The sequence below is a fragment of the Halichoeres trimaculatus genome, unplaced genomic scaffold (assembly GCF_033239565.1).
Source record: "Halichoeres trimaculatus isolate MK-OKI-2021-1 unplaced genomic scaffold, fHalTri1.1 fHalTri1_scaffold_16, whole genome shotgun sequence".
Classification (NCBI taxonomy): Eukaryota; Metazoa; Chordata; class Actinopteri; order Labriformes; family Labridae; genus Halichoeres; species Halichoeres trimaculatus.
This window is the reverse complement of record NW_027437194.1, coordinates 19,347,907-19,372,455: the sequence shown is the minus strand read 5'-3', so window position 1 is coordinate 19,372,455 and position 24,549 is coordinate 19,347,907. Positions and strand designations below refer to the sequence as shown.

General features: G+C 39.4%; 1 protein-coding gene across 2 annotated transcripts in view; it reads right to left on the bottom strand.

Annotated features, from left to right (window-relative positions):
- brinp1 (bone morphogenetic protein/retinoic acid inducible neural-specific 1) overlaps positions 1-24,549 on the bottom strand; it is a 278,377-nt gene that overhangs the window by 124,957 nt on the left and 128,871 nt on the right. For both annotated transcript variants that reach the window (XM_074690229.1, XM_074690227.1), the window contains exon 2: positions 4,287-4,554. In XM_074690229.1, coding sequence (XP_074546330.1) covers positions 4,287-4,504 — 218 coding nt within the window. In that variant the 5' untranslated portion in view covers positions 4,505-4,554. The remainder of the gene's footprint in view (positions 1-4,286; positions 4,555-24,549) is intronic.

The following is a 24,549-nucleotide window of genomic DNA, read 5'->3' as shown; positions in this document are numbered from 1 at the left end:
CACTACAGCAACTGATGTCACTGATTTCCAACCCCTTCACTGCTGGAGGATGAGCTAATCACTGGAATTAACTGGTGGTCCATGATGGGATGGATTCTTGGAAACATTTGGACCTTTAGGGGCTTATTTCACAGCTTTGCTCCAAATAATGTATATGATTATTCACCAAACATGGAGAGGCACGCTTCAAGGAGATTTCACCCACACTGCTAATACAGTCGTACAATGTAAGTTATGCTCACAGCCCAGTCAGTGTCCCTATAACCAAGGGATATTGTATAGTGAGGAGGTGGTTATGCAAGTTGTAATCCTGCCAGGGGAAGTAGGGTGTTATCTGGATTACAGGACAGAATCTTTCCCTACTTTATACTACTGTAGCTAATCTGAGCCCAGTTTCTGTCACTATTTCCTGACTCACCTGAGACAAAAACCAACATTTCTGCTACAATGTTTACCAATCTAGGACACCATTAGGTATCTTCTGCTTTTGCCAGTGTCAACAGGTGGAATAAAATGTGCCAGACCTGATTTGGATTGGTTGATTTGTATGACATGTAGGGTGCAGGGTGTCCTTGATACCTACTTGTGTTGCTGAGAATAAATCACCCTTGTTATTGGTGTTTAAACAATTATTACAGCCTTGTTAACAAGAAAACAGTTGGGTAGCACGATAAAACAGTGGTTTAGTATTGTGGTTCATTATGTGGTTGGGTCTAAAATTTTATGCATTTATTTTCTTTTCATGCTTTTTGTTTTGGGTTCCACATTATCCCCAAGGGAACTACGCCAGGATATGACAATATAAGTGGCGGCAGATTATTTTGAGAAGCACAGCAATATATGATTTTTTTTTTACTGATCAGCTCATAGGGATGGGTACCTTGCACATTTGAAACGATACAGTACTGATACCTGGTACCTGGCAATCGGCACCAGTACTCAACGGTACCAATGTGCAGTACTTTTTTGTGTTATGTGGTGAAAGATTTCAATGTTTTTTACAAATAAAATGTATTTTTTTTTTTTTAATTAAACATATTTATTCTTCGATATATAAACTTGTAATGCTGTGTTCATGTCCAGCATGGAAAATAACAAACTCTTCCACTCCCTCACAGTCACAAGGATGCATTTAGGTACCTAAACATGGTACCTTTTGATTTCACGTGAATCGGTACCCGGTACTTTTGACAGAATTTAGTCGGTACCTATAAAAGTACCTAATTCAGTACCCATCCCTATCAGCTAAAGAGAGTATCTCATTTGTTCATTACTGTCTGTTTATGGATCTGCCTTTGAGTGCATTCTCATGGTAGGGAGTTGCTAGTCTTCAGGGCTGATATTTTGGGGGTTGCGAGCTGAAAAGTTTGACAACCCCTATTACAATGTCAGTTTTTTCATGCATCTTGGTGTCATATGTTCAACTGACGTCTTTTCACAGTCATCTTTGATGTATACCTTTGATCTCCTAAAGGTACAGACTCCACACGACACCTTTTTCTAACATCTACTGAACGTCCATTTATGACACCCATACTACCTCTGCATAAGAGAAAAAAATTAAACACTCTTTGTACATGCCAGGTCACAGACCAGTGTCCTTTCAGTTTCAAAGACGCATCCATATCAACCAAGCTATTAACACAACTGATCTAATCATGGCTATTTGAGGCGTTCTTATTGTTTTTATTCTTCTTCTAGTTTCTGTACATAGCTGTAGTCCATTTTTAGAAGTAGGCATAATGTTTTGATTCATTTTCCTATAGCTTCATTTGATTTTCTCCACAACAGATGGTAACTATGAATGCTAACAGAGGTGTTATATACTTACACTTCAACCTGCTGCTGAGCCAAATAAAGCCACAGGAAAGTTAACCAGTTCAAGATAATGAATCACGATTCAGAGTGGAAAACAGTAAATGTAAACAAATAAATTCATTAATTTTTCCATTCCAAACTAATGTTTAAACGTTTAAACGTCCACAAATAATGCGCAGTAAACAGGTACTGTGGACGCCATAAATAGATGCTCAGTAGATGACAGGAAAAAGATGTTGTCTGGAGTAGCAGTCTGTACCTTGAGGAGGCCAAAATTAGAAGTCCAAAAACAACTGTGAAGGGACATCCATAGACGTCCACTTGATGTCCAAAAAGCCAAACTTCAAATTTGATCGTTGTGTAGACATTCTGAATTGGTCTTGGGCTAAAAGATGTGATTTAGATGTGATCTTCAAGTCCATTAGATGTTGAGTGTTTAGTTGGCAGGAAAATATTTACTCATTTAAGGTTTGTGTTTATACTTCTAATGCCAGACAAAACTACTTATTACCTTGATGATAACTCCTTTGAAACGTTTTTTGATGACAAAACCAGTCAACAAGGAACAACATTTGGTCGGGGTTTACTCTGAAATTTGCCCCCCTACTGGGGCTGACTTTCATTGTCGAAAAAAAGAGGCACAGATGCTTTTTTTTCATTTCAAGACCATTCTTGCATCTAAAGTTGCTAGTCATAGCATAATCACTGACTTTAAACGAAAAAGGATGATTTAGAAAAGAAATCCTTACCACTTATGTATATGGTGAAGTGCAAAGACTGATCCTAGTCCAAATGATAGCAAATATGCTCATTTACTGGGTTTGCCCTTAAGTTGTCCAAATCAAAAAGATGTATTTCACTAGCAAACAAGCTGAACATGTCCAGTCATGCTAAGGACTGTTGAGAGAGCCCTTTGTTTAACTAGTGGCAAATAATGACTTATAGTTTGAGATGGTGGGCCTTGGTTCTCACTGGAAAAGAAACATAGAAAGAAAAGTAAACAGAGGCTGCTAAAGTTTTCTTTGTTTGACAGGTCTGCAGATTTGTAGAAGTGTTGAATTTAGAAACTCGTATTTAAGCAAATTTTGTTAAACTCTCAAAACAAGATTTCACTCCCCTGTCACGAGGAAAGGGATATCTAGCTATGTTGGCACAGTGAGATGCCACTAATGGTTTGCTAAGAGAGAGAAACAACAAAAGCCACCTGGGCCCAGCAACGTTCCCAGCAGCCCCCCCAACATGCAAACACACGCGCTCTGTTTTAATAAATCACTGCAGCATCACAGACAGCGCTCGACGGCTGCGCACAGTCTATGGAAAAGCAGCCTCAGAAGTTTTGCCTTTGAGATTCATGGCTCCGTGCAGCGTCCCACTCTGTCAAGTTACACATTATGCAAATACATTGTTTACTGTTCATGTGACTGTATCAAGGCAGAAAAAGCCAGTGGGGGACTTGGGAGCCTTTGCGAGGTACCAAGAGAGACGGGGGAGAGGGAGAAAGAACAAACCCTCTGAAATAACTGCCAAAGGAATGTGGCGAATGACTCTCCATCTCAGTGTCTTTGAATTTCTGAAGGATGTGAAGAAATCAAACCACTCCACTCGGAGGATGATGATTTCTAGCTTTCTAATTTCATTGTTTCTCTGTTCCTTTGTGTCATGTAAGGAAATGTGCAAATATAAACCAGGTGAAGTTACTCAACACAAACATCATCCTTTGAACACAAGCAGGGATGTAAGAAAAAAACTACTGTTTGTCCAAAAACAATAATATGTTTGACTATTTTTTCCGCTTGTTTTTTGTAAACAGTACATTTGAGAATTCATGGATAACAACAACAATTTCATTTTTGCATTAAAAATATAATTTTGATTAAAGAGCTTGTACATACTGGTTGATACTTTTACAGAAACATTTTTTCTTCTGTAACCATCAATTTACCATTAATCTAAACTCTGTATCTTCTCCTGCTGCTTAAATATTACAATGTTTTTCTTGTTTGTTTTGTTTTGTTTTGGGGGTTTTTGAGTAATGCCTGATAAGATTCAAAATTGAACATTAAATTAATTTTTTTACATATTTTGAACTGTTGTTTTCCAGCTAGGCAAGTCCTAAGAATCCTAAGATTCCTTCTGTTATTTTATGTGGAAAAGTTAAGCATCTGTATTGCATTTCTACTGCATGCTATCTAGTTTGGGAGAATTAAATCATCATGAAAGGACTTGAAATCTAGGCACCAGAAAGAAACTGAAAAAGTACTTTCAAAGTACTTCAATTATAAAAGAAACAGAAGTTCATAGTGCTGAGTGGTTGCAAGTAGATACAAAAAAACACATTTAATAGGTTAAAAATGTTCAGAGTGCAGCTTTTTGCAAGCAAAAAACCTCAAAATAGAAAAACCATTAAAAGAGACAGAACTCTTAAAAAGCCTACGTGGCATCAGTACACAGGCGGAAAGTGAACTCACCTATAAATTTTATATCTGGTCGTAAATCCTTGGCGGAATCTTTCCACAAAGGACAGATAACTCCGAGAGTGGTGGAACGGTCCTCGGTCAGAGATGAGCCAGTCATACTGCTTGGTGACATGTTGCTCAGTGGCCAACGGGTCCTGGCGGGAAGACTGAACTGTTATATGGTCCCATATAAACAGGAAGTAGATGACCTCAATAAACCTCCAGTTCATGCTTTTTTTAAAGCCGCTCTCTGTTCATTCTCGCTCCATTATGTGGAGACCTAAAAGGAGAGAGAAGACGAAGAGAGGGAGGGAGGGAAGGAGGGAGGGAGACAGAAGAAGGAGAAGGGAGCCGTTACATGACAGAATCTATTTCAGCGGCACAAGACAATGTCATAGAGCTGGGTTAATTGTGTTGTACCATACAAATAAGATAGTGCCCTTGTCATTGTCGTTTTACTTTGACATGATGTGTATTTATTCCCAGCCCATGCTCAGATCGCTCACCCTTCATGCCTCCCTGGAGTTTTTTTAGAAACCCACGCAGACTGGACGCAAGGGCTGTTACCCTTTTGCACATGAGCATGAAGAACACCCTCAGCAGAGTGGCTGTCTTTCTTTTTTTCTTTCTTTTTTTTAAAGCTAATTGGTGTCATGATAAATGCTGACAAGGTTAGGGGACTGGTTTTATGATATGTTATGACACCCAGCCGCTAATGTAGAGGAACACCATCTCCCTTTACGCAGCGGTGTCAATTATAGCTGGAGGAAACTTTCGACTATTGACTCAGGACTTCATGAATTGCTTAAAATAATATGGTACAAAATGTTAGCTCTTTTATCAAATACAAAACGGGGTCTTAATATGGTTCCATTAGAGCTACTGAGGGTGGGTAATACAATTCCAGTTCCTGACCTCTGAAAACCACATTGACTTCATGGTGCTAAACCTTTCCGGTAAATACTCTGAAGACAGGGTGGAGACAGCTTAGTAATTAGGAAGCCTTAGCAGCACATGCTCATGTTGCGCATGCTAAGACTAGCATTAAAACAATCATGTTCCGATATATATATATATGTGCAGCATAATTTAATTTGTTTTCATTCACAACAATGTAAAACTCCATTAGAATGAAATAAACCCCACTTTGACATCTTTACATCCAGCTCCATGAACCAAATCTAAAGAAAGAATAACACTGAAAGCGTTAAACCATCCCTGACGAACATTAAAATGACACATATCCTCATTGTGCATTAACTGTGAACATTATTATCCACTTGGCAAAGGAATTATGTCTCCCAGTCACTGATAAGGAAACGATTTCCATCAGTAATTGCATTAAAGAACTTTGGCCCCCTGGCCGTGGAGCACCCAGCAGTGTGTGACTATATGCAAAAATTCTCCCTCCCTTTCATGCTTTATTAGACAATAAAACATCATAAAGAGCAGGGAAAATTTAATGGCTCTAATCTCCTCATGCTAAATAGATGATGAACTGCTTGATTGCAGAAGTTTAAGATTTCACAGAAGGGTAATTGTAGGATTTTTGTCACATCAGTGTTAAAATAGCGAACATTTTTTATTTTAAATTACTTTTATGTTTCATGATTGAATTATATCATGCATATTTTGGACGCATCTTAAAAATAAAAAAAAAATGACACAAAAAAATCCTTATAACAGTTCCTAACAAATTCCTAAAACACTTCAAATGTATGTCACTGAAAAAAGTCTCAGCCAGATAACTGACAATGTACTTTCCAGGCTAATTATGAAAAAAGAATCTGAGATTTTCTGTCACAATGAGGGAACACGTTATCTGATGGAGGGAAGCTCCTCTGTGGGGGATGGATGATAAAAAACCATTTGGTGATGACGGTGTGAGCACTTGTGAACTAGCCAATGAAAACATGAGAATTGAGAAAATGTTGTGATGACAGTTAATGAATTCATCTAAATGTGATAACAACAGTTTTTATTTGTAGTTGGTTACTATGGAGTCAAATTTTCAAGAAAAGGAAGTCAATTCACCAATTTAAAATAGAAGAATTGGCGAGTTTAAGAGTAACTTGCTGATGGTCTTGAACTCCGACCTAATAGGAGGACCCTAAACCTAACATATGGACTTCAGTGCGTATTCTTTGTCTCAAGACTCAGAAGACGGACAAAAGACTTAAACACAGAATGTTTGGTCTTGTGTACTGGACTACCCTGGTCATTTGTTAAGTGGAAACAGGAAGTGACATCACTGTTACAGAGTTTGGCCCAAAAATGAAGCCTATTCGAAAGTGCTAAAAGTTGCAGTTCATTGAGAATCCGCATGAGGCTGGCTAAAGAATGACTGGAAATCACACCCAGCCAAAAAGCACTAAATTTGCTATCAGCACACATTGTACAGGGGGTGGATTTTTGTCTAACTCTGTGGTTCAGAAGATAGTAGAATTGTTTGATTGTCGGATTGTCCAATTGTCGAAGCGGAGACACAGCTCAACTCACGACTGACAGTCACTGTCAGTTGTTATATAGGAAGCTCAAAGCCTGCATCATATCCAATATGGCCGCATCTGACAACTGGCTTCAATTTACTGTTACATGAACAGACGGGTGACATCACAGAGATAACATCCATACTTTATACAGTCTATGGTTTGCCCTGAGGCAAGTAACTTGAACGGCACAGACGATAAAACAACACACTGCAGAAGGTCAGTGTGATGATTCAATTCAGGATGTACTGTTTAGTTAGATAAATGAATTAAGACACAACAACGATAATGAGGACAACAGACTTTTGAATAAAGGAAATTTATGGCTAAGCTAGTTTTAGCTTTGGCTAATATTGAAAAGTTGGGACTCCAGCCATTTGCATTACTTATTATGACTGATAGCGCAAGAGACACAACAAAGCAGAGGAGATGAGAGACTACATTGAGTGTGCTGAAAGCTTCCTTTGTTCCCAGAGTCAACACAGCATCTGCCCACCAGACATACCCCAAGTTGTACCAGAAAAAAGACTGAGCAACAATTTATCAAAAACAGGCAGTGAGGGACTGTGATTTTTGAGGGGATGCAGATAATCTGATAAGAGATGCTATTCTGAATAAACAGACATCAGAATATTACAAGAAGACTTGCCATGTTGGAATGTTACATGTTGGAGGTGGCCTGAAAGGAACAGATGACCGCTATGTCTCAGGTGGGACAGAAGAGGGAGACAAACTTTTCACCAGCTCGTCACACAAAAAGGAGGCTCTGGTTGATATCCCTATTGGGATTGACCAAAAATGATCAATTTTCTGCATCCCTAAATACTACCTTTAGCATTAAGGTAGTCATAAAAAGTAAAAAGTAGTAAATGGCGACCCAGTGAGTTTTAGCTCCTTCCACCAGTCAGTGGCATGTCTTCTAAGATCTTGAACTGATGCTCTTGAATTCTGTTTTAATTCATTCAGTGTCTCTGACAAGACAAGACGAACCTTAAAGAAGAAAACTCTGCCCAGTTTTTAAGTAACCCTTTTAAAGTTTTCTGTTGTGAGGCCATTGCTGAAGACATTGGCAAGGCAAACAGATGAACCTGAGAGCATTGTAAAAAGAACTCCACCGTCCACTAAGCAGCTTAATTCATTCTTTCTTAATATATAAAATGAAAAGTATCCCAGCTACACAATGTCCCTTTACATGCCCTTGAAAATGCCCCATTTATTAAACTCATTACAGAACCACAGAGTCTGATCTTCCCTTTTACAATTACAAAATGAACCTTAACCTAAAAGTTAGTTCCTGTCTGCTCCTCGTGAAATCCGGTTTTGCAGTTGACCTGAAGGCTGACTCATTTCTCCCACCTGGGGAGTCCTTCCTCTCTGATTCCCGGACACTCCCTGCAGTGAGGACATTTACATTCATACGGCCACATGATGAGAGCCAGAGCTTCCACTCCATAAGCCAACTTTCTATTCCCATATTAAAATGTGTCTATCTCGCACTGCCATGAAATGGTACTCATCTCATGGTGGGTTTTCTGCTTGTTTACTTTGTGAGTTTGGCAACTGAACATTATCACGCCTTAACAAAAACCACGGCTGGATGAAAGGGGCTCTGAGTCAACAAGCAGCACCTGGTGATAGAGAGGAAAGGTATGAGTCACCAAGGCCACACAGCTCTTATAATGGCATGAATCTTGTCACCTTTTCATCATGTGTTTTTTTCTTAAAAAAATTACAGGTCTTGTTTTAGGACGCAGAAAACATTGATTAAAAAGAAGTTTAACAAGGAAGAAAATTAACAAGAAATGTTTCTTTTGAAAATCTGTCCTCTTTTGACACACCATAGACTTAAAAAAGAGAGGTGAACATAGGCTTCTACTTATAGAGCCATTTAAGAAGTGCATTAAATTGAAAGGGCTCAAGCAGCTAGAGTGCTCTTGTGCTTACAGTCCTGTCTTTTTGGAGTAAAAGTCTTCAATCAGACACAGAGTCATCAGGCTGAACATACTCACGGGACAAATGTCGGAAGCCTTTATATCTGCTCTAAGTTGTGTTGTGCACCTTGTCACACAGCACAAGGCAGGTAGAGAGACTTTAATTATACCTGTGACTCAGCAAACTGTTACAATACACCATTATCAAACAAGGTGAGCCATTACATACTGTGAATTCTGTAAAAAAAAAATCCTCTTTAATGTTTGCTAAATCAGTTCTGTGACACTTGCCATTTTACTCATGCTAGCTGCAGCTTCTGCCTGGCTTACCCCCTAACTGGGGTAAAAATTCTAGCGCTTGAATCCCTTGTGTTGTCCTCACCAACATGTAGTGTTTTTTAAATATTGAACAAACATCCTTGGGCACAATAAAAGCTGTGTATATTTTTAGAAAAGGTGTTGTGTGATTGACCAGAATGGAGATGTATCAATGTAGAGATGCAACCGATCCAATAGAAAGCCTTTTTTCCACCATGTGGTTCAGTTCGGTTCATGTTGGTATGGCACACATACTGTGGCGTTTCCTTTGACCAAAACCAGAACAGGTCCCTGAATTACCAACCCGTACCATCCCACTTCTTGGTACCCTTCTGTTGAGGTGCCATATCGATATACTAACATACCAATAGGACCCCAGAAGGTGGAGGTAGAAACACTGCAGTCCGCTGATTGGTCTAAAGAATCGTCACTTTCCTTGTGACAGTGGTAATAAAAAAACATCTCATAACCCTGCCATGTTTAAATCTCCAGTCAACCTTTAGACAAGTTGCTGGATATCTTTCATGGTTGCTCTTTGTTTACTGTGTCGCATTTTTCTTCTTTGTTGGATTTATTAGCGGGGTATAAGAATGGGTACCTTTCACATATGAAACGGCATGGTACCAATGCCTGGTACCTGGCAATCAGTATCCGTACTCAATGGTACCAATTTTTGGTACTTTTGTTTGTGTTTATGTGATAATGAATATTTATTTTTATAATACTAAAATCTCAAAGTTTATCAATTTAACATACTTGTTTTGCAATGCCGTGTTCATGTCCAGGAACAGCAAATTGCCTACTCTTCCCCACAGTCACAGGGATGCTTTTAGGTACCTAAACATAGTACCTTTTGATTTTACATGAATCAATACTCAGTACTACAGATGGAATTTTGTTGGTACCTATAAAAGTACCTAATTTAGTACCCATGCCTAGCAGGGTATACTGTATCGTGCTGCTATGCCATCACACTATTACGAAGCCGACACGGCTATCAGCATCCGGCTTACACGCTGCCTACCAAGAAGTGCACAGTTGGCTATGGAAATTCAACAGGGTCAGGCTTGCTCCTTCAACCCGTACCAAACTAAACTGATCCATGGACTGCTTGTTGGAAACAGAGCTTTAATCATCTCTGGTTCATAAATGAATAGATAAAAGCAAAAGACTAGAGATCTGATTTTAAACATGAAAACCAGTGAAGTCATAGCTTCAGCATCTTCTTTAACACAGATCCTTGTTACAAAGGCTGATTATCCAAACTGAATTCACCGTAAAGCCATATCACAATCTGGGAGACCCTGCACAATGAATCAATACACATGGGAGCAAAACATTGTCCACATGGGTAGGGATGATAGATTTTTGGTATTTTGGGGGTTGGAGCCATGTTGAGTTGTGCAGCAGCTGCACAGCTGGAAATGGGCTGCGATTAAGAATTAGATACACTTTTATTCTTCCCTCTAATGGATGCAGACTCGACTTCATGCTGCTCCTTCAGTTTAAATATGGAAACTACAGAGAGCAGACTGAGGCATTAACCACACAGAAAAGTTCCCCTCAAGAATTACATCCAATGTGAGAGAAGTGCTGACTCATCGGGAGCAAATATGCGGCTCTGTAAATAAGCCACAGAGGCCGAGTGCTGTTGAATTAGCATGGGGGGAGATAACACGTGTGGTTAATAATTGTTGCCCTGGTCCTGTGAGGATTGTTGTATGAAACAGTTCAATGGCATCACAAGGACAGCCAAATAATTTGGCTTGGAACCTCAGGGACAGTTTAACTACTGGATGGGTGCCATCTGATATAGCTGAGCCCTCTCTGGTCTGGTGCTGAGGGTGTGACTGTGTCTGCAAAGCAAGCTCAGGGTGTTAAAGGGTAAAGGGGCTGGCATTTAGAAAACACTAATGGCTCCAACAAATCTCTAATTAGCCTTAATGTTGATGTTTCCAGGAATTCTGAGGCCGAGGGAGAACAAATTTGGTCACGTTTTTAAAATCTTTTCCAGTGAAAAGCTCCTTGCAAGTTAAAGTGACAGCTCAAGCTGAGATTTGATTGTCCCGTTGTTTTGAGCCTGGAAAATGAATGTTTAACTAAAAAAGATGCCATCTGTTCTTTTCAAAAACTGCTCACAAAGGACAAACAAATAAAAAACACTTTGAAAGCAAAAAATAAGACATAGAACTTCATTGTCTCCATGTTTCATGCACAAAACACCCAAGCCCTATGTAACAGATAAAGAACTGAAGTGGGTGGTGTCACACCTACATCAAGGTCAGAGAGGGTTATGGAGAAAAAGAACAGAGCGGTGTTAAACAATGATGACATCCTGTACTGTTCTCATCTTCCTTCAAGTGAAAGTGATATTTTCAAAAAGGGAAATAACTTTTTTTAAGAGGGATGCTTGAAGTGTAAAATAAATCAAAATGCATTTTTCTATCATGTCTGCTCTCCAGATCACTTTCCTGGTTCTGGTTTGAGGACAAATCAGCAAAAAGGGATGATACTGTTTTTTGTTGTTGTTGTTGTTGGTGGTGGTGGTGGTGGCAGTGTTGGGGTTGTTTTTTTTTCTCTTTCTTCTTTTTGTTCCTGACATTCACTAGTTTCTCATCATGTCAAGAAAAACTGTGGCATATCACAAGTAAACTCTTATTTCAATACAGCCAGTTAAATCTGCCATAAAACAGTCTAAGCTGTCTCAAATGTATTAAAATTCATTTAAAAAAAACCTAATGCAAAAAGAGGGTTGAAAATCGTTTCTTAGAAGTCTGAGTCAGACTTATTGGTAACAGATTGTTTTTGTCTTCTCTTACCTAGTGTTGCTCTTCTTCATTTTATTAATGCTATACAGTAAATTTAAAAAAATGTTCTGTCCTGATTCTCTTAGTATTGTTAATTTATTTTTCATCTAAAATAACAGCTAACTTTTTGAAAATACCTTGTAAACAAATTAAAAGCCTCAAGACGGTGTGATAGTATGGTGGCCCTTAAGTGCAAAATAGAAAAAATAAAAAAATAAGAAATTGTTATGTTTTCTGTTTTGTTGTTGTGTTCCCTTACTGTTGATGCATAATCTTTACTGTTGTTGTGATTTTCTTTTTTTGTTTTTGTTCTCCACTTTGTTTTTTTTTTCATCTTTATTATGTGTATGTGTGTGTTTTCCTTTTGGTTGTTGCGTTTTGCACTTCATGGCCACTGTATAATTAGGCTGTTTCTTTAAGTTAAAACAAAGTGAGGTAAGGAGTAAGAGTTAGCATACAAGCTAGTCCCTGCTGACTGTCATTGGAGCAACTTTGCTGCGTGTAGCTATTTTTCTGTCTTAAGTGTAAACAGAGGCACATACAAGTTAAATTTTTATGATATTGTTTTCATTTTATTGTTTTGCTACAGTCCCCAAAATGAGTTTGATTTCAATTTATCTCACCAAACCCTTAAGCTAGCTGAAGCTTATGCTCAACAGTATTGTGTTAAAAGGATGATTTTGATTTTTTGCCAAATATATCCTGAGGTATTATTCCGCTCTCGATGAGGCAACAGTAAAACCTGTGGTCTGTAACATGTAGCCTCTTAGAGGTAGAAACACTGAACAACAGCCACATCAGCTTTCCAGCTGTAGCCTCCTTCTTATCCAACCTCCAAATGCTATGCTAATGATAGTTCACAGGCTAGAGAGCTAATTAGCCGCTCAGCTGCAGCACATTACACAGCATGTTAATGTACCTGCTCGTGTCACTTTGGTCGGCTTTGATGCCTGTGTGGTCTTTAAGAACCAGCACTATTAACGGCGTGTTTCTGTCTGATGACATGTATGCTGAAGGGCTCATTTGATTGTTTTATATCTCTTTACCTTACAGCTAAGTGTTAGCCTTCCAGATGCTATCAATTTACACCACTGGGATTTTTTTGCCTTCTTTTTGATGACAAATATATATGAAGTTGACATTTGTCCGCAAGAGGAGATAAATTTAAATGATTTTGGTCGGAATTTAGAGACAAACTAGGCCAGAAAGTTGCTCACTGAGCAAATGCTGCAAGGTAGGAGCTACACTGCATTATATTCCCACTAAATGGATACATGCTTTTTGGTGATAAAATTGCACAATTCATCATAAAATCCTGGTGTCCAATCAAAAACCTTGTGCACTAATTAAATTTATCGACAGTACTACCCTGACATGAAGGGACTCAATGTGCATGGCTGGTCCAATCAATTCCTTTAAGCACACAGCGCTAACAAACAACACCTTTGCAGATTTCAAGAGTGCTTGTTCCACTTCTTAACAAAAAATAATTAAACGGTATAGACCCAAATCGCTTCATCAACCTCACAGCAACACAGTTTTTGGAGTCTGTCACCATACTGCGGGAGGCGCACAAAGCGCTCCTTTATCTCTCACAGATTTCCTCGGCAGTACATCACAAATATCCTTTATCTTCTGATATTTGCAGATTACAGATATTTGCAGACTGGATTAGCAAAACAGAGGGAGGAATAGACAAGACTGGATCATGCTACCCTTGAATAAGCAGGGCGAAAAATGGTGGGAGGGAGGGAGGATGTCTGCTTCAGGAAATCACAAGATAGGACAAGGGGAGGCCTGTTTTCTCCATCCCTCCTTTTTAAACAGCCTTATTCATGGAGCGACTCCCCCCTCCATTCTGGTTCATTCAAGGGGATTCAATCTCCATTCTCGTCCCGTCGCCGCCTTCGCTGATCAATTCCTCCTCCTCCTCCTCCCTCTCCCTTCCCCTGTGTGGAGCCCTAAGTGTCCCTCTTTATTCTATAAAGTTCATAAGAATGGGGAGGCTTGTTCTGCTTATTTGGATTCAAAATCTGAGGGGGGCGACGGATCAGAGGAGAATGAAAGCTTCTGCAAGGAGACAGGTAGACTCAGGGGAATAAGAGCACACAGTCTGCATTTCTATCCTGAAACTGACACCTGGTCACCTCTATATATGTTATTTTCTGCTTCTTTCTTATCATCCAGCAGTGTATACTTGATTCTGATTGGTTAAAACCCCACAACGCAAGTTCTTAACTGAATAGCAAAAGCAACGCCACAGACAAACCAATCAAATTAATCTGCGGAAAGGAGTCTGACCCATTCATATGGTTTATGATTTCACCTCCTTCTGCTAACAATGTGCCAAAAAATCAACGTCAGCTTCTCAAAACAATATTGAGGATTTTTATTTTATCACTCAACTGTAAATAAGCTTTACTGTCCATAAAGATGTGACTCTTGCCAAGATATGCGTTTGGAAGCAAATAATCATAGAGTGGATATTGTTTTAAACACTACTTTTCTTTGTTTGACACAATGAGTTTTTTAAACTCAACCATAGTTTAGTAGCCTCCTTTATTTAGGGCTACAGCCATGTGCTCTCTGTAACGTGTAACCCTGTACCAGTGCTCATCTACCAACTCCAACCTCACCAAGCAGAGCTAACTTAACCTCAGTCTTCATTTTATTGATAGACTCTCAAGTTTGAACAGACCACTGCAGAAGAACTGCTGACTGTGGGTTGGAATGAACATTATCACAAACAGCTCAGCCCACGCTCTATCATTCTCCTGTTCATCTTTCTTCTGCTCTTTGTCTCTTTTTGCCAGTCCAGCTCCAGTGTCTGTCGTTACTACAAAATAAATCCAAGAAATACTTTTCTTCAAGAAAAAGACTAGGTCCCAAATGCAAGTCAAGCCATTAGCCATGAAAATGGACAGTTTAGACTAATGGTAAGAAAAAAAAAAATCGATTAGCAGTTTTCATGAGCCAGGTTAACGCCCCAACAGAGCATTAAATTTAATGGCAATAGACCCCACCATTACAGGGGATAACAGCAGGGTTAACGCACCTGTTTGGCTGTTCAGATAAGATCAATGTAATTGTCCTCGATGGGGAAAGTTGTGATGGACATAATTGTAGTGACACAACCAAATAACAATAAATAAAATAAAATATCAATGTGGCGATAAAAAGCAATGTCATATTAAAATGAATTATGTCAATGCAGATTGTTTGATGAGTGGATGATGGAAGTAAGGAGGAAGGAGAGTTGAAATGATTACTGTTATCTCTGCTGGCTCTGAGCCATCTTCCAGAGGGGAATAGTTCATATAGGAACACAAGAGTCCTTAAAACATTTTTGTGCCTGATCGACGGCAATTTTTCCAAAGATAGTTTCAAGGGACAGCTAGCTTTTCTCACCAATCACTTTCATGTCACACTTAAATGTTTTATTTCAATTTTAGATTTACATTGAACAGATACAGCCAGATATAGAGCCAAAGATGTCTGGTGTTGTGCCCATGTGTTGCTGTCTATGATATCTAAGATGAAATGTGCCAAGAAACCAGATATTTAGGGATCAAGTTAATCTTTTGGATTAACTTATCTCAACATATGACAATGTTGAGATAAACAGCAAATTAAGATTTAGGTGGCTTTTTTTCTTTTTATAGCTAATGATGCGAAGAACGCATGCCTGATTTGAATTCGTTGAATAGGGGTTTTCCGGAAAGTTCCCCGCACATATGAAGTTCTGCACCTGCTTCGCTTTCATGGTGCTGTTAGTTTATTGGCCAATTTTTTGCAGTCATGCATGCAGCTAACTGCACAGCTAAATAGGCCACACTATAACAGTTTTTTATGGCCAGTCATTCTGTTTGTGTAGTGACCGGACATGCATATTGTTCCCGATCTTGCTTCTCTCTACTAAACAAACTGGCACAGAGTCATTAAAAGAACTTTCTCTCTAAATTTGTGTTCACTCTAGAAAATCCAGCTGCACCACGGAAACTGAGAAAAAGCTATAAAAAGGACCAATTTCTGTGTCTTTAAATAAATCAGGATTCAACTTCACATAATCACCTGATCACTATACATCATCCCCTACATACAAACTGTAACCTGCTCTAAGCCCAGGGCAATTAGTTTTCTTGTGATATGGGTAAAATGCAATAACACAAGCAAAACCTTTGACTCAAAGTAATGGATGTCTGGATTTTTTTACACCTCTGGGTTATTTTAAGTCTGCATTTCATATTAATATGACCCCAATGGTACTAAAGGGTTATGAGGTGCAACAGAATGACAGAATGAGGAGACGGAGAATGCGGCTATATCTAAATATGTCAAAGCAGTGTCATGAAGTCTGGGAATTATTATTGCAACGCTCACAGCTATGTCTGGGGAAGTGCGGTAAGGGTGTGCCAGTTGGGAATGTGTCAGAGGGATGGGAAAGGATACTGGAATCTCTCGGCTCTCGACTCTGAAAAAAAGAAAGGAGAGGACCGCAGTGGCACCCTGACCTTCAGATTGAAAAAAAACATGGCTGAGCAAGCAAACACTCTGTTTGATAATTAAATTCTCTGGTTGGTCAGCAACCAATCAGCTCAGCTCGAGGATCAATGGCTGATTTTAAACAGCAAACTAATCCACTAATGGTCAGAGTTATTCCTGTTTACCTGGCTGCTGAATTATTGTGTCCAAACCTATTGGGGTAGCTCGTGAGGAAGAAGATCAATGCAGGCTGGGAGAGGGGAGCTGGTTGCATGTGTCATGTAAAGCGGTGTGAGGAGGAGGATGAGGAGGAAGAGGAGAAGGAAAATGAGGAGGAGGAGGAGAGTGCTGCAAGGTTTTATTTGATAGCTGCCCAGGTAAACAGCAGCAATGCAGGGGCGGTTTATGAGCTGGCTCTCAACAAGGTCTGCCTCCACCATAAAGTGAACTAATTAATAAGATCTTAGAGTAAACACTGGTTTAAAAAAAAAAAGATGAAGGTGCAAAAGTTTTTTTCTTTTTTGCTTTTTTTTTCCAATGGAAAAAAATCAGCACTGTTCTGAAACCACAGGGCAATTAAATTAAGCATGAAATAAAAAATGAAATGAATTTGCTTCTTAGAGGGAGTCTGCAGGAAGGGAAATAAGAATTCTGTGTCGCTTGGATTTTTTCCCCCATCAATCTGTTTTTTAATAAGCAGAGCTCACCTTCCCGTTGTTTTTGGATGTGAGAGCTAAATCGATTATCAGCAGCTTACGTCTGCGGAACACATTAATTGAATAAAGCGGCTCGGTTCAGATTTTATTTTCGCTGTATTCATGTCATTCCAGGTTGAGGTGTTTCTGAGCTGAAAGGTGAAAAGGAACAGCAGGATTCAGACTCTGGGGTGAGAAAACATAGCTAGCATAAGGGTGCTATTTGTGCTGCTGTGGTGGCGCTACAGATGAAGATTGATCATTTGTCAACCTGCAAATTGGCTTTCAAGTGCTTCCTCTAATTACTCTGTGGTTTTATTGATGAGAAACCACCGACTGCTCCCCTTCGATTTACCTCGCTGGGCTTGGTCTTTGTTTTTTGAATATGTCGTCTTTCAGCGCCCGTGGATTTGAAAAAAAAAAAAAATTGCTCTGACTGTAACAGATTCCTCATGCTGCCTCTGTTGAAACACTGAAACAATACGAGATTAAAGGCAGAAAGAGGAGGAAGAAAAAAAAAAAAACGCCAGAGCCAATTTTGCTCCCTTAGCTGGTCAGACTGAAAATGCACCCAGAGGAGCTCCTGGTGTGAATAAAGAGGCTGGATCCCAGGATGTAAATGACACTTTTTGCTCCGCAGCTCTTCCCTGCTCATGCATGTAAATGTCAGGTGATGTTATCCGTTGTATGACTCTCGCTGAACGCACCCAAAAGGCCTCAGACTAAAGGAAACAATGAAAAAAAGAAAAAAATGAGTGTCTCACAGGGATTTGTAGAGAGCATGCAGGATAAACGCAATATATTATACATGATGTGTGGTTTGCGTGCATAGCATTTATCTTTCTTTGATGCATTTGTGGCAATGCAATTTGTGCATCCAGTAAACAACAACAACAACAACCATAACAGGCATTAAAATGAAGCTACAGCAGAGTTCACCTCAGGCCACATTAATGTTTTTCCCCCGCTGTAATTACCAGCAGAATTAAGCACAAGATCCTCCTTCCTCTTTTTCTCCCGTCTGTGACTGATCTGTCATAATTGCTCGCGTCTGAAACATTTTATTCAAATCTCGCCATCGGTGCCACAGGGTTGGGTGTGATGATGTGTTGTTGCGAGGCAACTGCGAGACTGCAATCGGATTGCAGAGCTGCGTTTTATTTTAGAGGCATATGTGAGGAAAGTATCATTTCATCAGGGTGAGGGTGTGATTTGCAAAATCCCATTTCAGCATCTGAGGTGCAGAGAAGGAATATTTTCTTGTTTTCCTCATCCGGGATTTTATCAGCGTGTGCACGCAACGATGCCTGAGCAGAACAATGAGTTTCTCTCTCACACTCAGAGGCCTAATGACCGTCATACTCGGGCAATTTCTGCACCCAGAGGTTTATATATCAGGATAAAGGAAAAGAAAGCAGAGAGGAAATGTTCATGTTCATTTAGGAGTGTTAATGCTGTTTCACCTAACCTTTTTGACGCAACCTTACACATTTAGACTTTTTCCTCCACAGGGGGATGGTTCACTGACAGAAATACATAACAGCTGCTGCCCTCTCAAGAGAGTGGACCACTGGCATTATGTGGAGAGAGCTTTTTGTCCAGCTGCACTGGGTTATTTTTGTTCGCACTGCTACCCCCATTTGCTCACATACTCTGATGCAACGCCATCCCCCTGAATTTACTGACCTCATTTTCCTCCCCACTTTCATGTTTACTTGCCAATTTGACCAACTGCAAATTGCGAGACTTTGGCAAGAGCCCCCTCCTTCCTGACCTGGCGCCTTGCGCTCTGCTTGGGGGCGTCAAGGCAACAGTCACCTCTTCTATTGTTCCTAATTGAAGCCATAAATTTATGAAGTGGAGGGAACACCGAGGAGAAAAACACAGAGTCAGTGGGCTCCATAAATCAGCAAAATCTGCAGAGACAAACAGCAGATGGTGGGAAAAAAAGTGCTTCTGTCTCAATTCTTTGCAGATTAAGCATTGCAAAGCGAAAGTGCACTGTATTACGTATGCCTGGTGTCAGTGCTGTGCATGAATATCAATATGCCAGACTCAATCTCCTTCACACATAGAATGAACTTCGTCTGTGTCAACTACAATATAGTGTCACTTATTAACCTACAGTTTGTCATTTGCAATCCACTTAACATACATTACAGGTTCTGAACCGTGATGTCACAGACGGAGACGAAGGCCTGCATTTGTATTCAAAGACAAACTCGGCAGTTTTTTACAGCCTATAGCATCTATAAGGCTGGGTGTCATTATTCTGTTTGTCTGCAGATGAGTTAGCATTTAGCTCAGGGAGTGTTTTCCAGAAATTAGCCGAGAGTACCAAGGACAATGACAGTTATGTCTTGAAACAGTTGGACATAGAGCTAATGGATGTGGTTAGCTAACACATCATGAAAAGTCATTCATATATCATAGATAATTAGAAAAGTACTGAAGGGTGAAGTCCTTTACTAAGCATATTGTGATTGCCATGCAACACTTTAGTCCTACTTTAATGTTATACTCCCTTTCAGCAGACTGTCTGCTACAGTTTGGTGTTAGTTGCAGGTTTTTATGATAATTTGTTACCTGACAGTCACTGGATCTGGATTGTACTTTTACATCTGTCAGAAATTATGGTGAACTCATCTTGTATTGTTTTGCAAAGCAATCCAACCATTTATCATGGAGTTATATACACATATAGTGAAAACGGCCCTATCTCACAATGATAAAGAGTCCTTTAAAAAGTCCTGGATCTAGACAGTGATCTAGATCACCTCCAAAATTTAATCACTTCTTCCTTATACCATTTTGAACATTTCCTGAAAAATGTATCAAGATCTGTTCATTAGTTTTAGTTATGTTGTTCAGACAAACAGACAGACAAACTCCCCAAAACATAACCTCCTTGACGGAGGTAATATATGGACGTAGAAGCCAATCTCTAGGAGCAAATCACCAGCAGGAGCCATACTCGAATTGGGCAGACTTTGAGCCTCAACACTAACAGCTACAGGGCCCCAACCTGTCAACCAGCTGAGCTCTGCCTCTGATTGGGCAAACTTGAGATTTTTGTTTCTAAACTGCCTGGAGAAAAAAAAACCATCCCCAAACACTTCATGCTGTTAGAGAAATTAGTTATAAATCTTCTTCTTTTGGATTAGTGTGTATGTGGTGAAGCCAGCCTCAAGCGTACACTCTACAAACTCCAGTTTTTAGCATTTCCGCTAAAAGGTTGCAAAGTAGAATCCTGATCATTTTAAATGAATTGTAAGGACTTAAAAAGTTATCTTTTATATTTTTGCCTGTTCATAGCCCACCATTTAATACAAGCAGCATCAGCAGCATCAAAGTCAGAGAATTCTAAATGCTATTTCGTCAGACACTGGAGAAAAGAAAAAAGAACAGAAGAGCAGAAGAAAGCTAAATGGGAGAGTGATATAGCACGGGTTAAAAAACAATGTAAAGCGGTTTATGATAATGTGCACTATAACCCACATGCAGTATCGCAGTGGACTGTTCAAACTTAAGAGTCTATCAATTGTTAGGATATAACGAGGATTCACTTACGTTACATGTAACACACGAGAGCACCGGGCTCTGAGTAGCACTAAATATAGCCAGTTACTAAACGATGCTACAAACTGGGTAAAACGTTATTGCTTTGGGAAGATGTTCTGCAAAACACACAAGCCTTCTCCCAAGTACACACATGGTTATGAAGTACATAGATCCACAAGTGCAATGGCATCCTAAACACACAATTCCAGACCTGATATGTATAAAAGGATTGGAATTTTTTTTTTTTTTCACTGAGCACAGCTTTTTTCCCCTTCTCTGCACCACATTTCCTCTCCTCTTCTAGGGGGGTTATCTTTGCAAAACTGCGCTCTTGATACGTGTTATAGCAGCCAACTTGCTCCCATTCCCCGTGTTAGGACTCAAAATAGACTCCTCTTGACCCCCTCGCCTTTGAAATTCCTCCACTGTCGCTCCATTCCTCCCCCGAGCTGCCTCCTTTTCATGCTGGAGCTCAGAAGCTTTTGCCACGAGACTGGCATTTTCATTTCCCGTGCTCTGGCATTTCTTTGGCGTCTCTTTCTTTCTCAAATGGAAGTAAACTGAGTCATAGGGCTTCTAAAATGTATGACATTTCAAGATGTCTGTAGTTATAAGCACCAAGGAAAACCTCAGTACAGGATAGCCAATAAAAAACTCCTGTGGCTTGTTGACGCATCTTTTACTGAACCCCAAATTACTCCCAAAGGCTGTGTCATCTACCACAGGGAGTGAGCGTGTGTGTGTGAGAGCGAGAATTTCTGCTATAAGTAAACAAATGTTCCTTAATGGGGTGAATTCCACGTTTTGTGAAGCGCTTCAAGGGGTCACAGGACTACAATGCTGCTGTTCAAGTGTGGACCATTTACAAAGCCTATAGCTGCTAAATAATTCAATGACTAATTTTTCCAAATGTGTGCTGTGGGCCACAGAAGAAAAGGGGTGATTTTCTCAGGTCTTCTTCAAATGTTTATGTTCCAATAAAGACAGCAAATGTCTCTTTTCAATTTACATATAAATTGGGTGATAAAGGTAATCCTTCCTTTCTCTGGGGTTTGGAGCACTTACTGTACATCAATAGTAAATTAAATTAAAGCCACAGCTATTTACAGCAGGATTAGACCATTTCTTACTTTGGTTCACACCAGCAGTGCTGTAAAACAGGCTGGGCAAGCACAGAGCTATCACTTAGACATCAAACTTCTAGTCACACAGAATGAAGCTGATGTGGGAGTTCCAAAAACTGCAGTTCATTGAGTGTCCACAAGAGGCTGGCCCGGAAGTACCACAATCCACATACACACCAATTCAAGAAAGCTGACTTTCAAAGCAAAAAATAACTTCTTTACAGCCAAGTACGTACAATAAATTCAGTCTGAACTTTGTCTAACAGCACACACTGTTGGGGGCTTAATTTTTTCTGAGTATTGACTGAAGGCTGCTGATGGTGCTCGCATTGCTTATATCAGTCACATCACACTAACCAACATAGCTGACCCGCAGACATTATGATCATAGTTGTTCCAAGAAGTTAACTCTAAATTTGCAAATAGTAAGCTAATTTTGACATTGCTTGAGCAAATATTTAAAGAGAGGGTATTGTGTTTTGACAGCTTTTTATTGTCTATCTGGCACCCTGTAGAAGCTTTACAGGATTTCCTGGAATATCAGAATACTCTTACTTCAGCCTCTATCTGAAATATTTAGTTTTGGCTGCTGTCTCTTTAAGGCTTCACACCCCCCAAACCCCCTTCTCTCTGACTGGCCAGTTCTCTGTAGGCTTGGTGTGGGCAGAGCTATGGGCAGACGTTAGTGTTTGGAGCTCAGCCATGGAGAGCTCCAGACTTTTGGAGCTTACCAATATGTTATTAAACTGTTATGCAAAGGCCTCATCATTTCTGCAAGTCTCGTGAAGATCTCGTGACAATTTTGTGCTATTTTTAGAACTGACCACTTTGAAAAGTTTACAGACAGATTCAGGAATATCTACAGAATTTGAATAGGTAGCTGTTTCAAAATATGGAAAAGCTTAATACCTCCTCTTTAAACCCAGACTAGCCAAGTAGAAGCTCTTTATCAGCCTATGACAAAAGATTGCACAATGATAATCCAAAGCCTGAATGTCTAAATAGAAGAACAGAAGTTTATTCACTTGGTGTCTTAGTCTTAAGTAAACGTTTTGGAATGTGTTAAAGTTTTTACAAAAACAAAAAAAAAAAGATGAATTTTGAATTTCTAATGCTTTCACTATGCATTCTGTTGGAAGAGAAGAGTCCTGACAGCTTTTTAAACAGAAGGCGAACAAAATGCCTCCATAGGTTTATCCTGTAGACTCAAGCAAATCATCTAAATCAGTAAATAGTGTAAGGCATTGTTTCTTTTTTGTTTGCTCAAACATGACTTTTGATTCATCTTTTAGCCAATGCAAAGACATTTTTGCACTACACCCCCTTTTTTTTCGCAAAACATCATTTGATCTCTCTATTTAGTGGGCTCATTACAGATCAGGCACTGATTGCTTGGCTTTTAGGGACAGAGGATACTGAGAAAATGTGGTTCAGGCCTCTGTGCTGCTGTACTGTTAAGGGAAATTATGCCTTAAGTGACACCCCTACTGGGAGAACCATTTTTACTGAACATTAGCTTTGGTGAGTCATTTCCTCTTTTGAGACAAAGCTGTGGCTTGGTGGAGTTATTCTTTTTACAAAATTGATATTTTTTTGTTTTGTGCATCTGGTACAATTTGTACCAGATGGATTTGGGGATTTGGAGAAAGGTTACAGAAAGCGGTGTCACTGAGTGAGCCCCGGCAGCCATTGAATGGGTTAATAAAGAGCGCACTGATTAGCGATTTGCTCCCATGCGGGTAGGAGAGACGAAGTGATTTTTAGGCTCACTTGAGTGGATGATGAACTAAGAGGAGGTTGCCACTTGAATTTTCAAGTGATGTAGTATTAGAGGAAGGTGGGGATGAAGGGATAGCAGCCAAGAGGTGTGGCTTGGGTGAAATGAATGGAGAAATAATGTTGAGGTGAAAGAATTAAAAGTGAAGTAGTCCTCTTTATTAAACTTTATCTTAGAAAAAAAAAACACAGGGGAGTCATCATATTTCACAGAATTCATATCCCTCTGACATATTGCTTGGGGAGAGGGATTAAAAATATTAGAAAAACGATACCGCTGTATTTCAGGCTGTCAGTGTAGAGTAAACTAACGGTCTATGACAGCCTGTTATTATTTCACTGCTTCATAATTGAACAGAGACCTAAAGGACTCTGAACTTAAAAAATAAAACGCTGATACATTTCTGACCATATTTCATGCTAAAACACACGTCAAAGTAATGTAATGCTATTAGGTAGAGGTTAAATGCAAAGATTAGCAATGTTTGCTCCTAGGAAACTGTTTGTTTTTTGTTTGTTTTTATTGTTTTGTTTTGTTTTGTTTGTTAACCCCTCGAAGTCTGTTGTCTCAAATATGCGACATACCCTGCCAGGTCTTGATGCAGCTGAAATGACCTTTGTATCTCAGTATAACCTATTTATTCATATTCTACACATACCAAATATCGTATCAGATCCATAATGTCACAATATATTGGTCAGTGGATGAACTTCTGATGTCTATAAATAAAATGTAACTTAATTATAACGGTTGTGTGTACTATAATCAAATTTACAATCTCCACTTAATTCAACATCTTTAAGAATGCAAAAATGTAATTGTTAATTTATTCAGGCAGTAAGGGGTTAAATTTAAAATATTGCTAGGTTTCCAACTGATATTTTTGCTGGCTGTTGATTTCTCTGTTGTTTAGTAAAGGAGAAGCTGTAGTATGGCAAAACACATTTTCTTGTTTAATTGGGAATTCAGAATCCAACCAATGAAAAAAGTCCAGACCCTCAGAAAACAGATATATCATCAAGCAGGACTCAGTGAATGAACATTGTTTAATTGCTTTGCTTAGTGTGGCTGATGTTAGCAGAGCTAGCTAG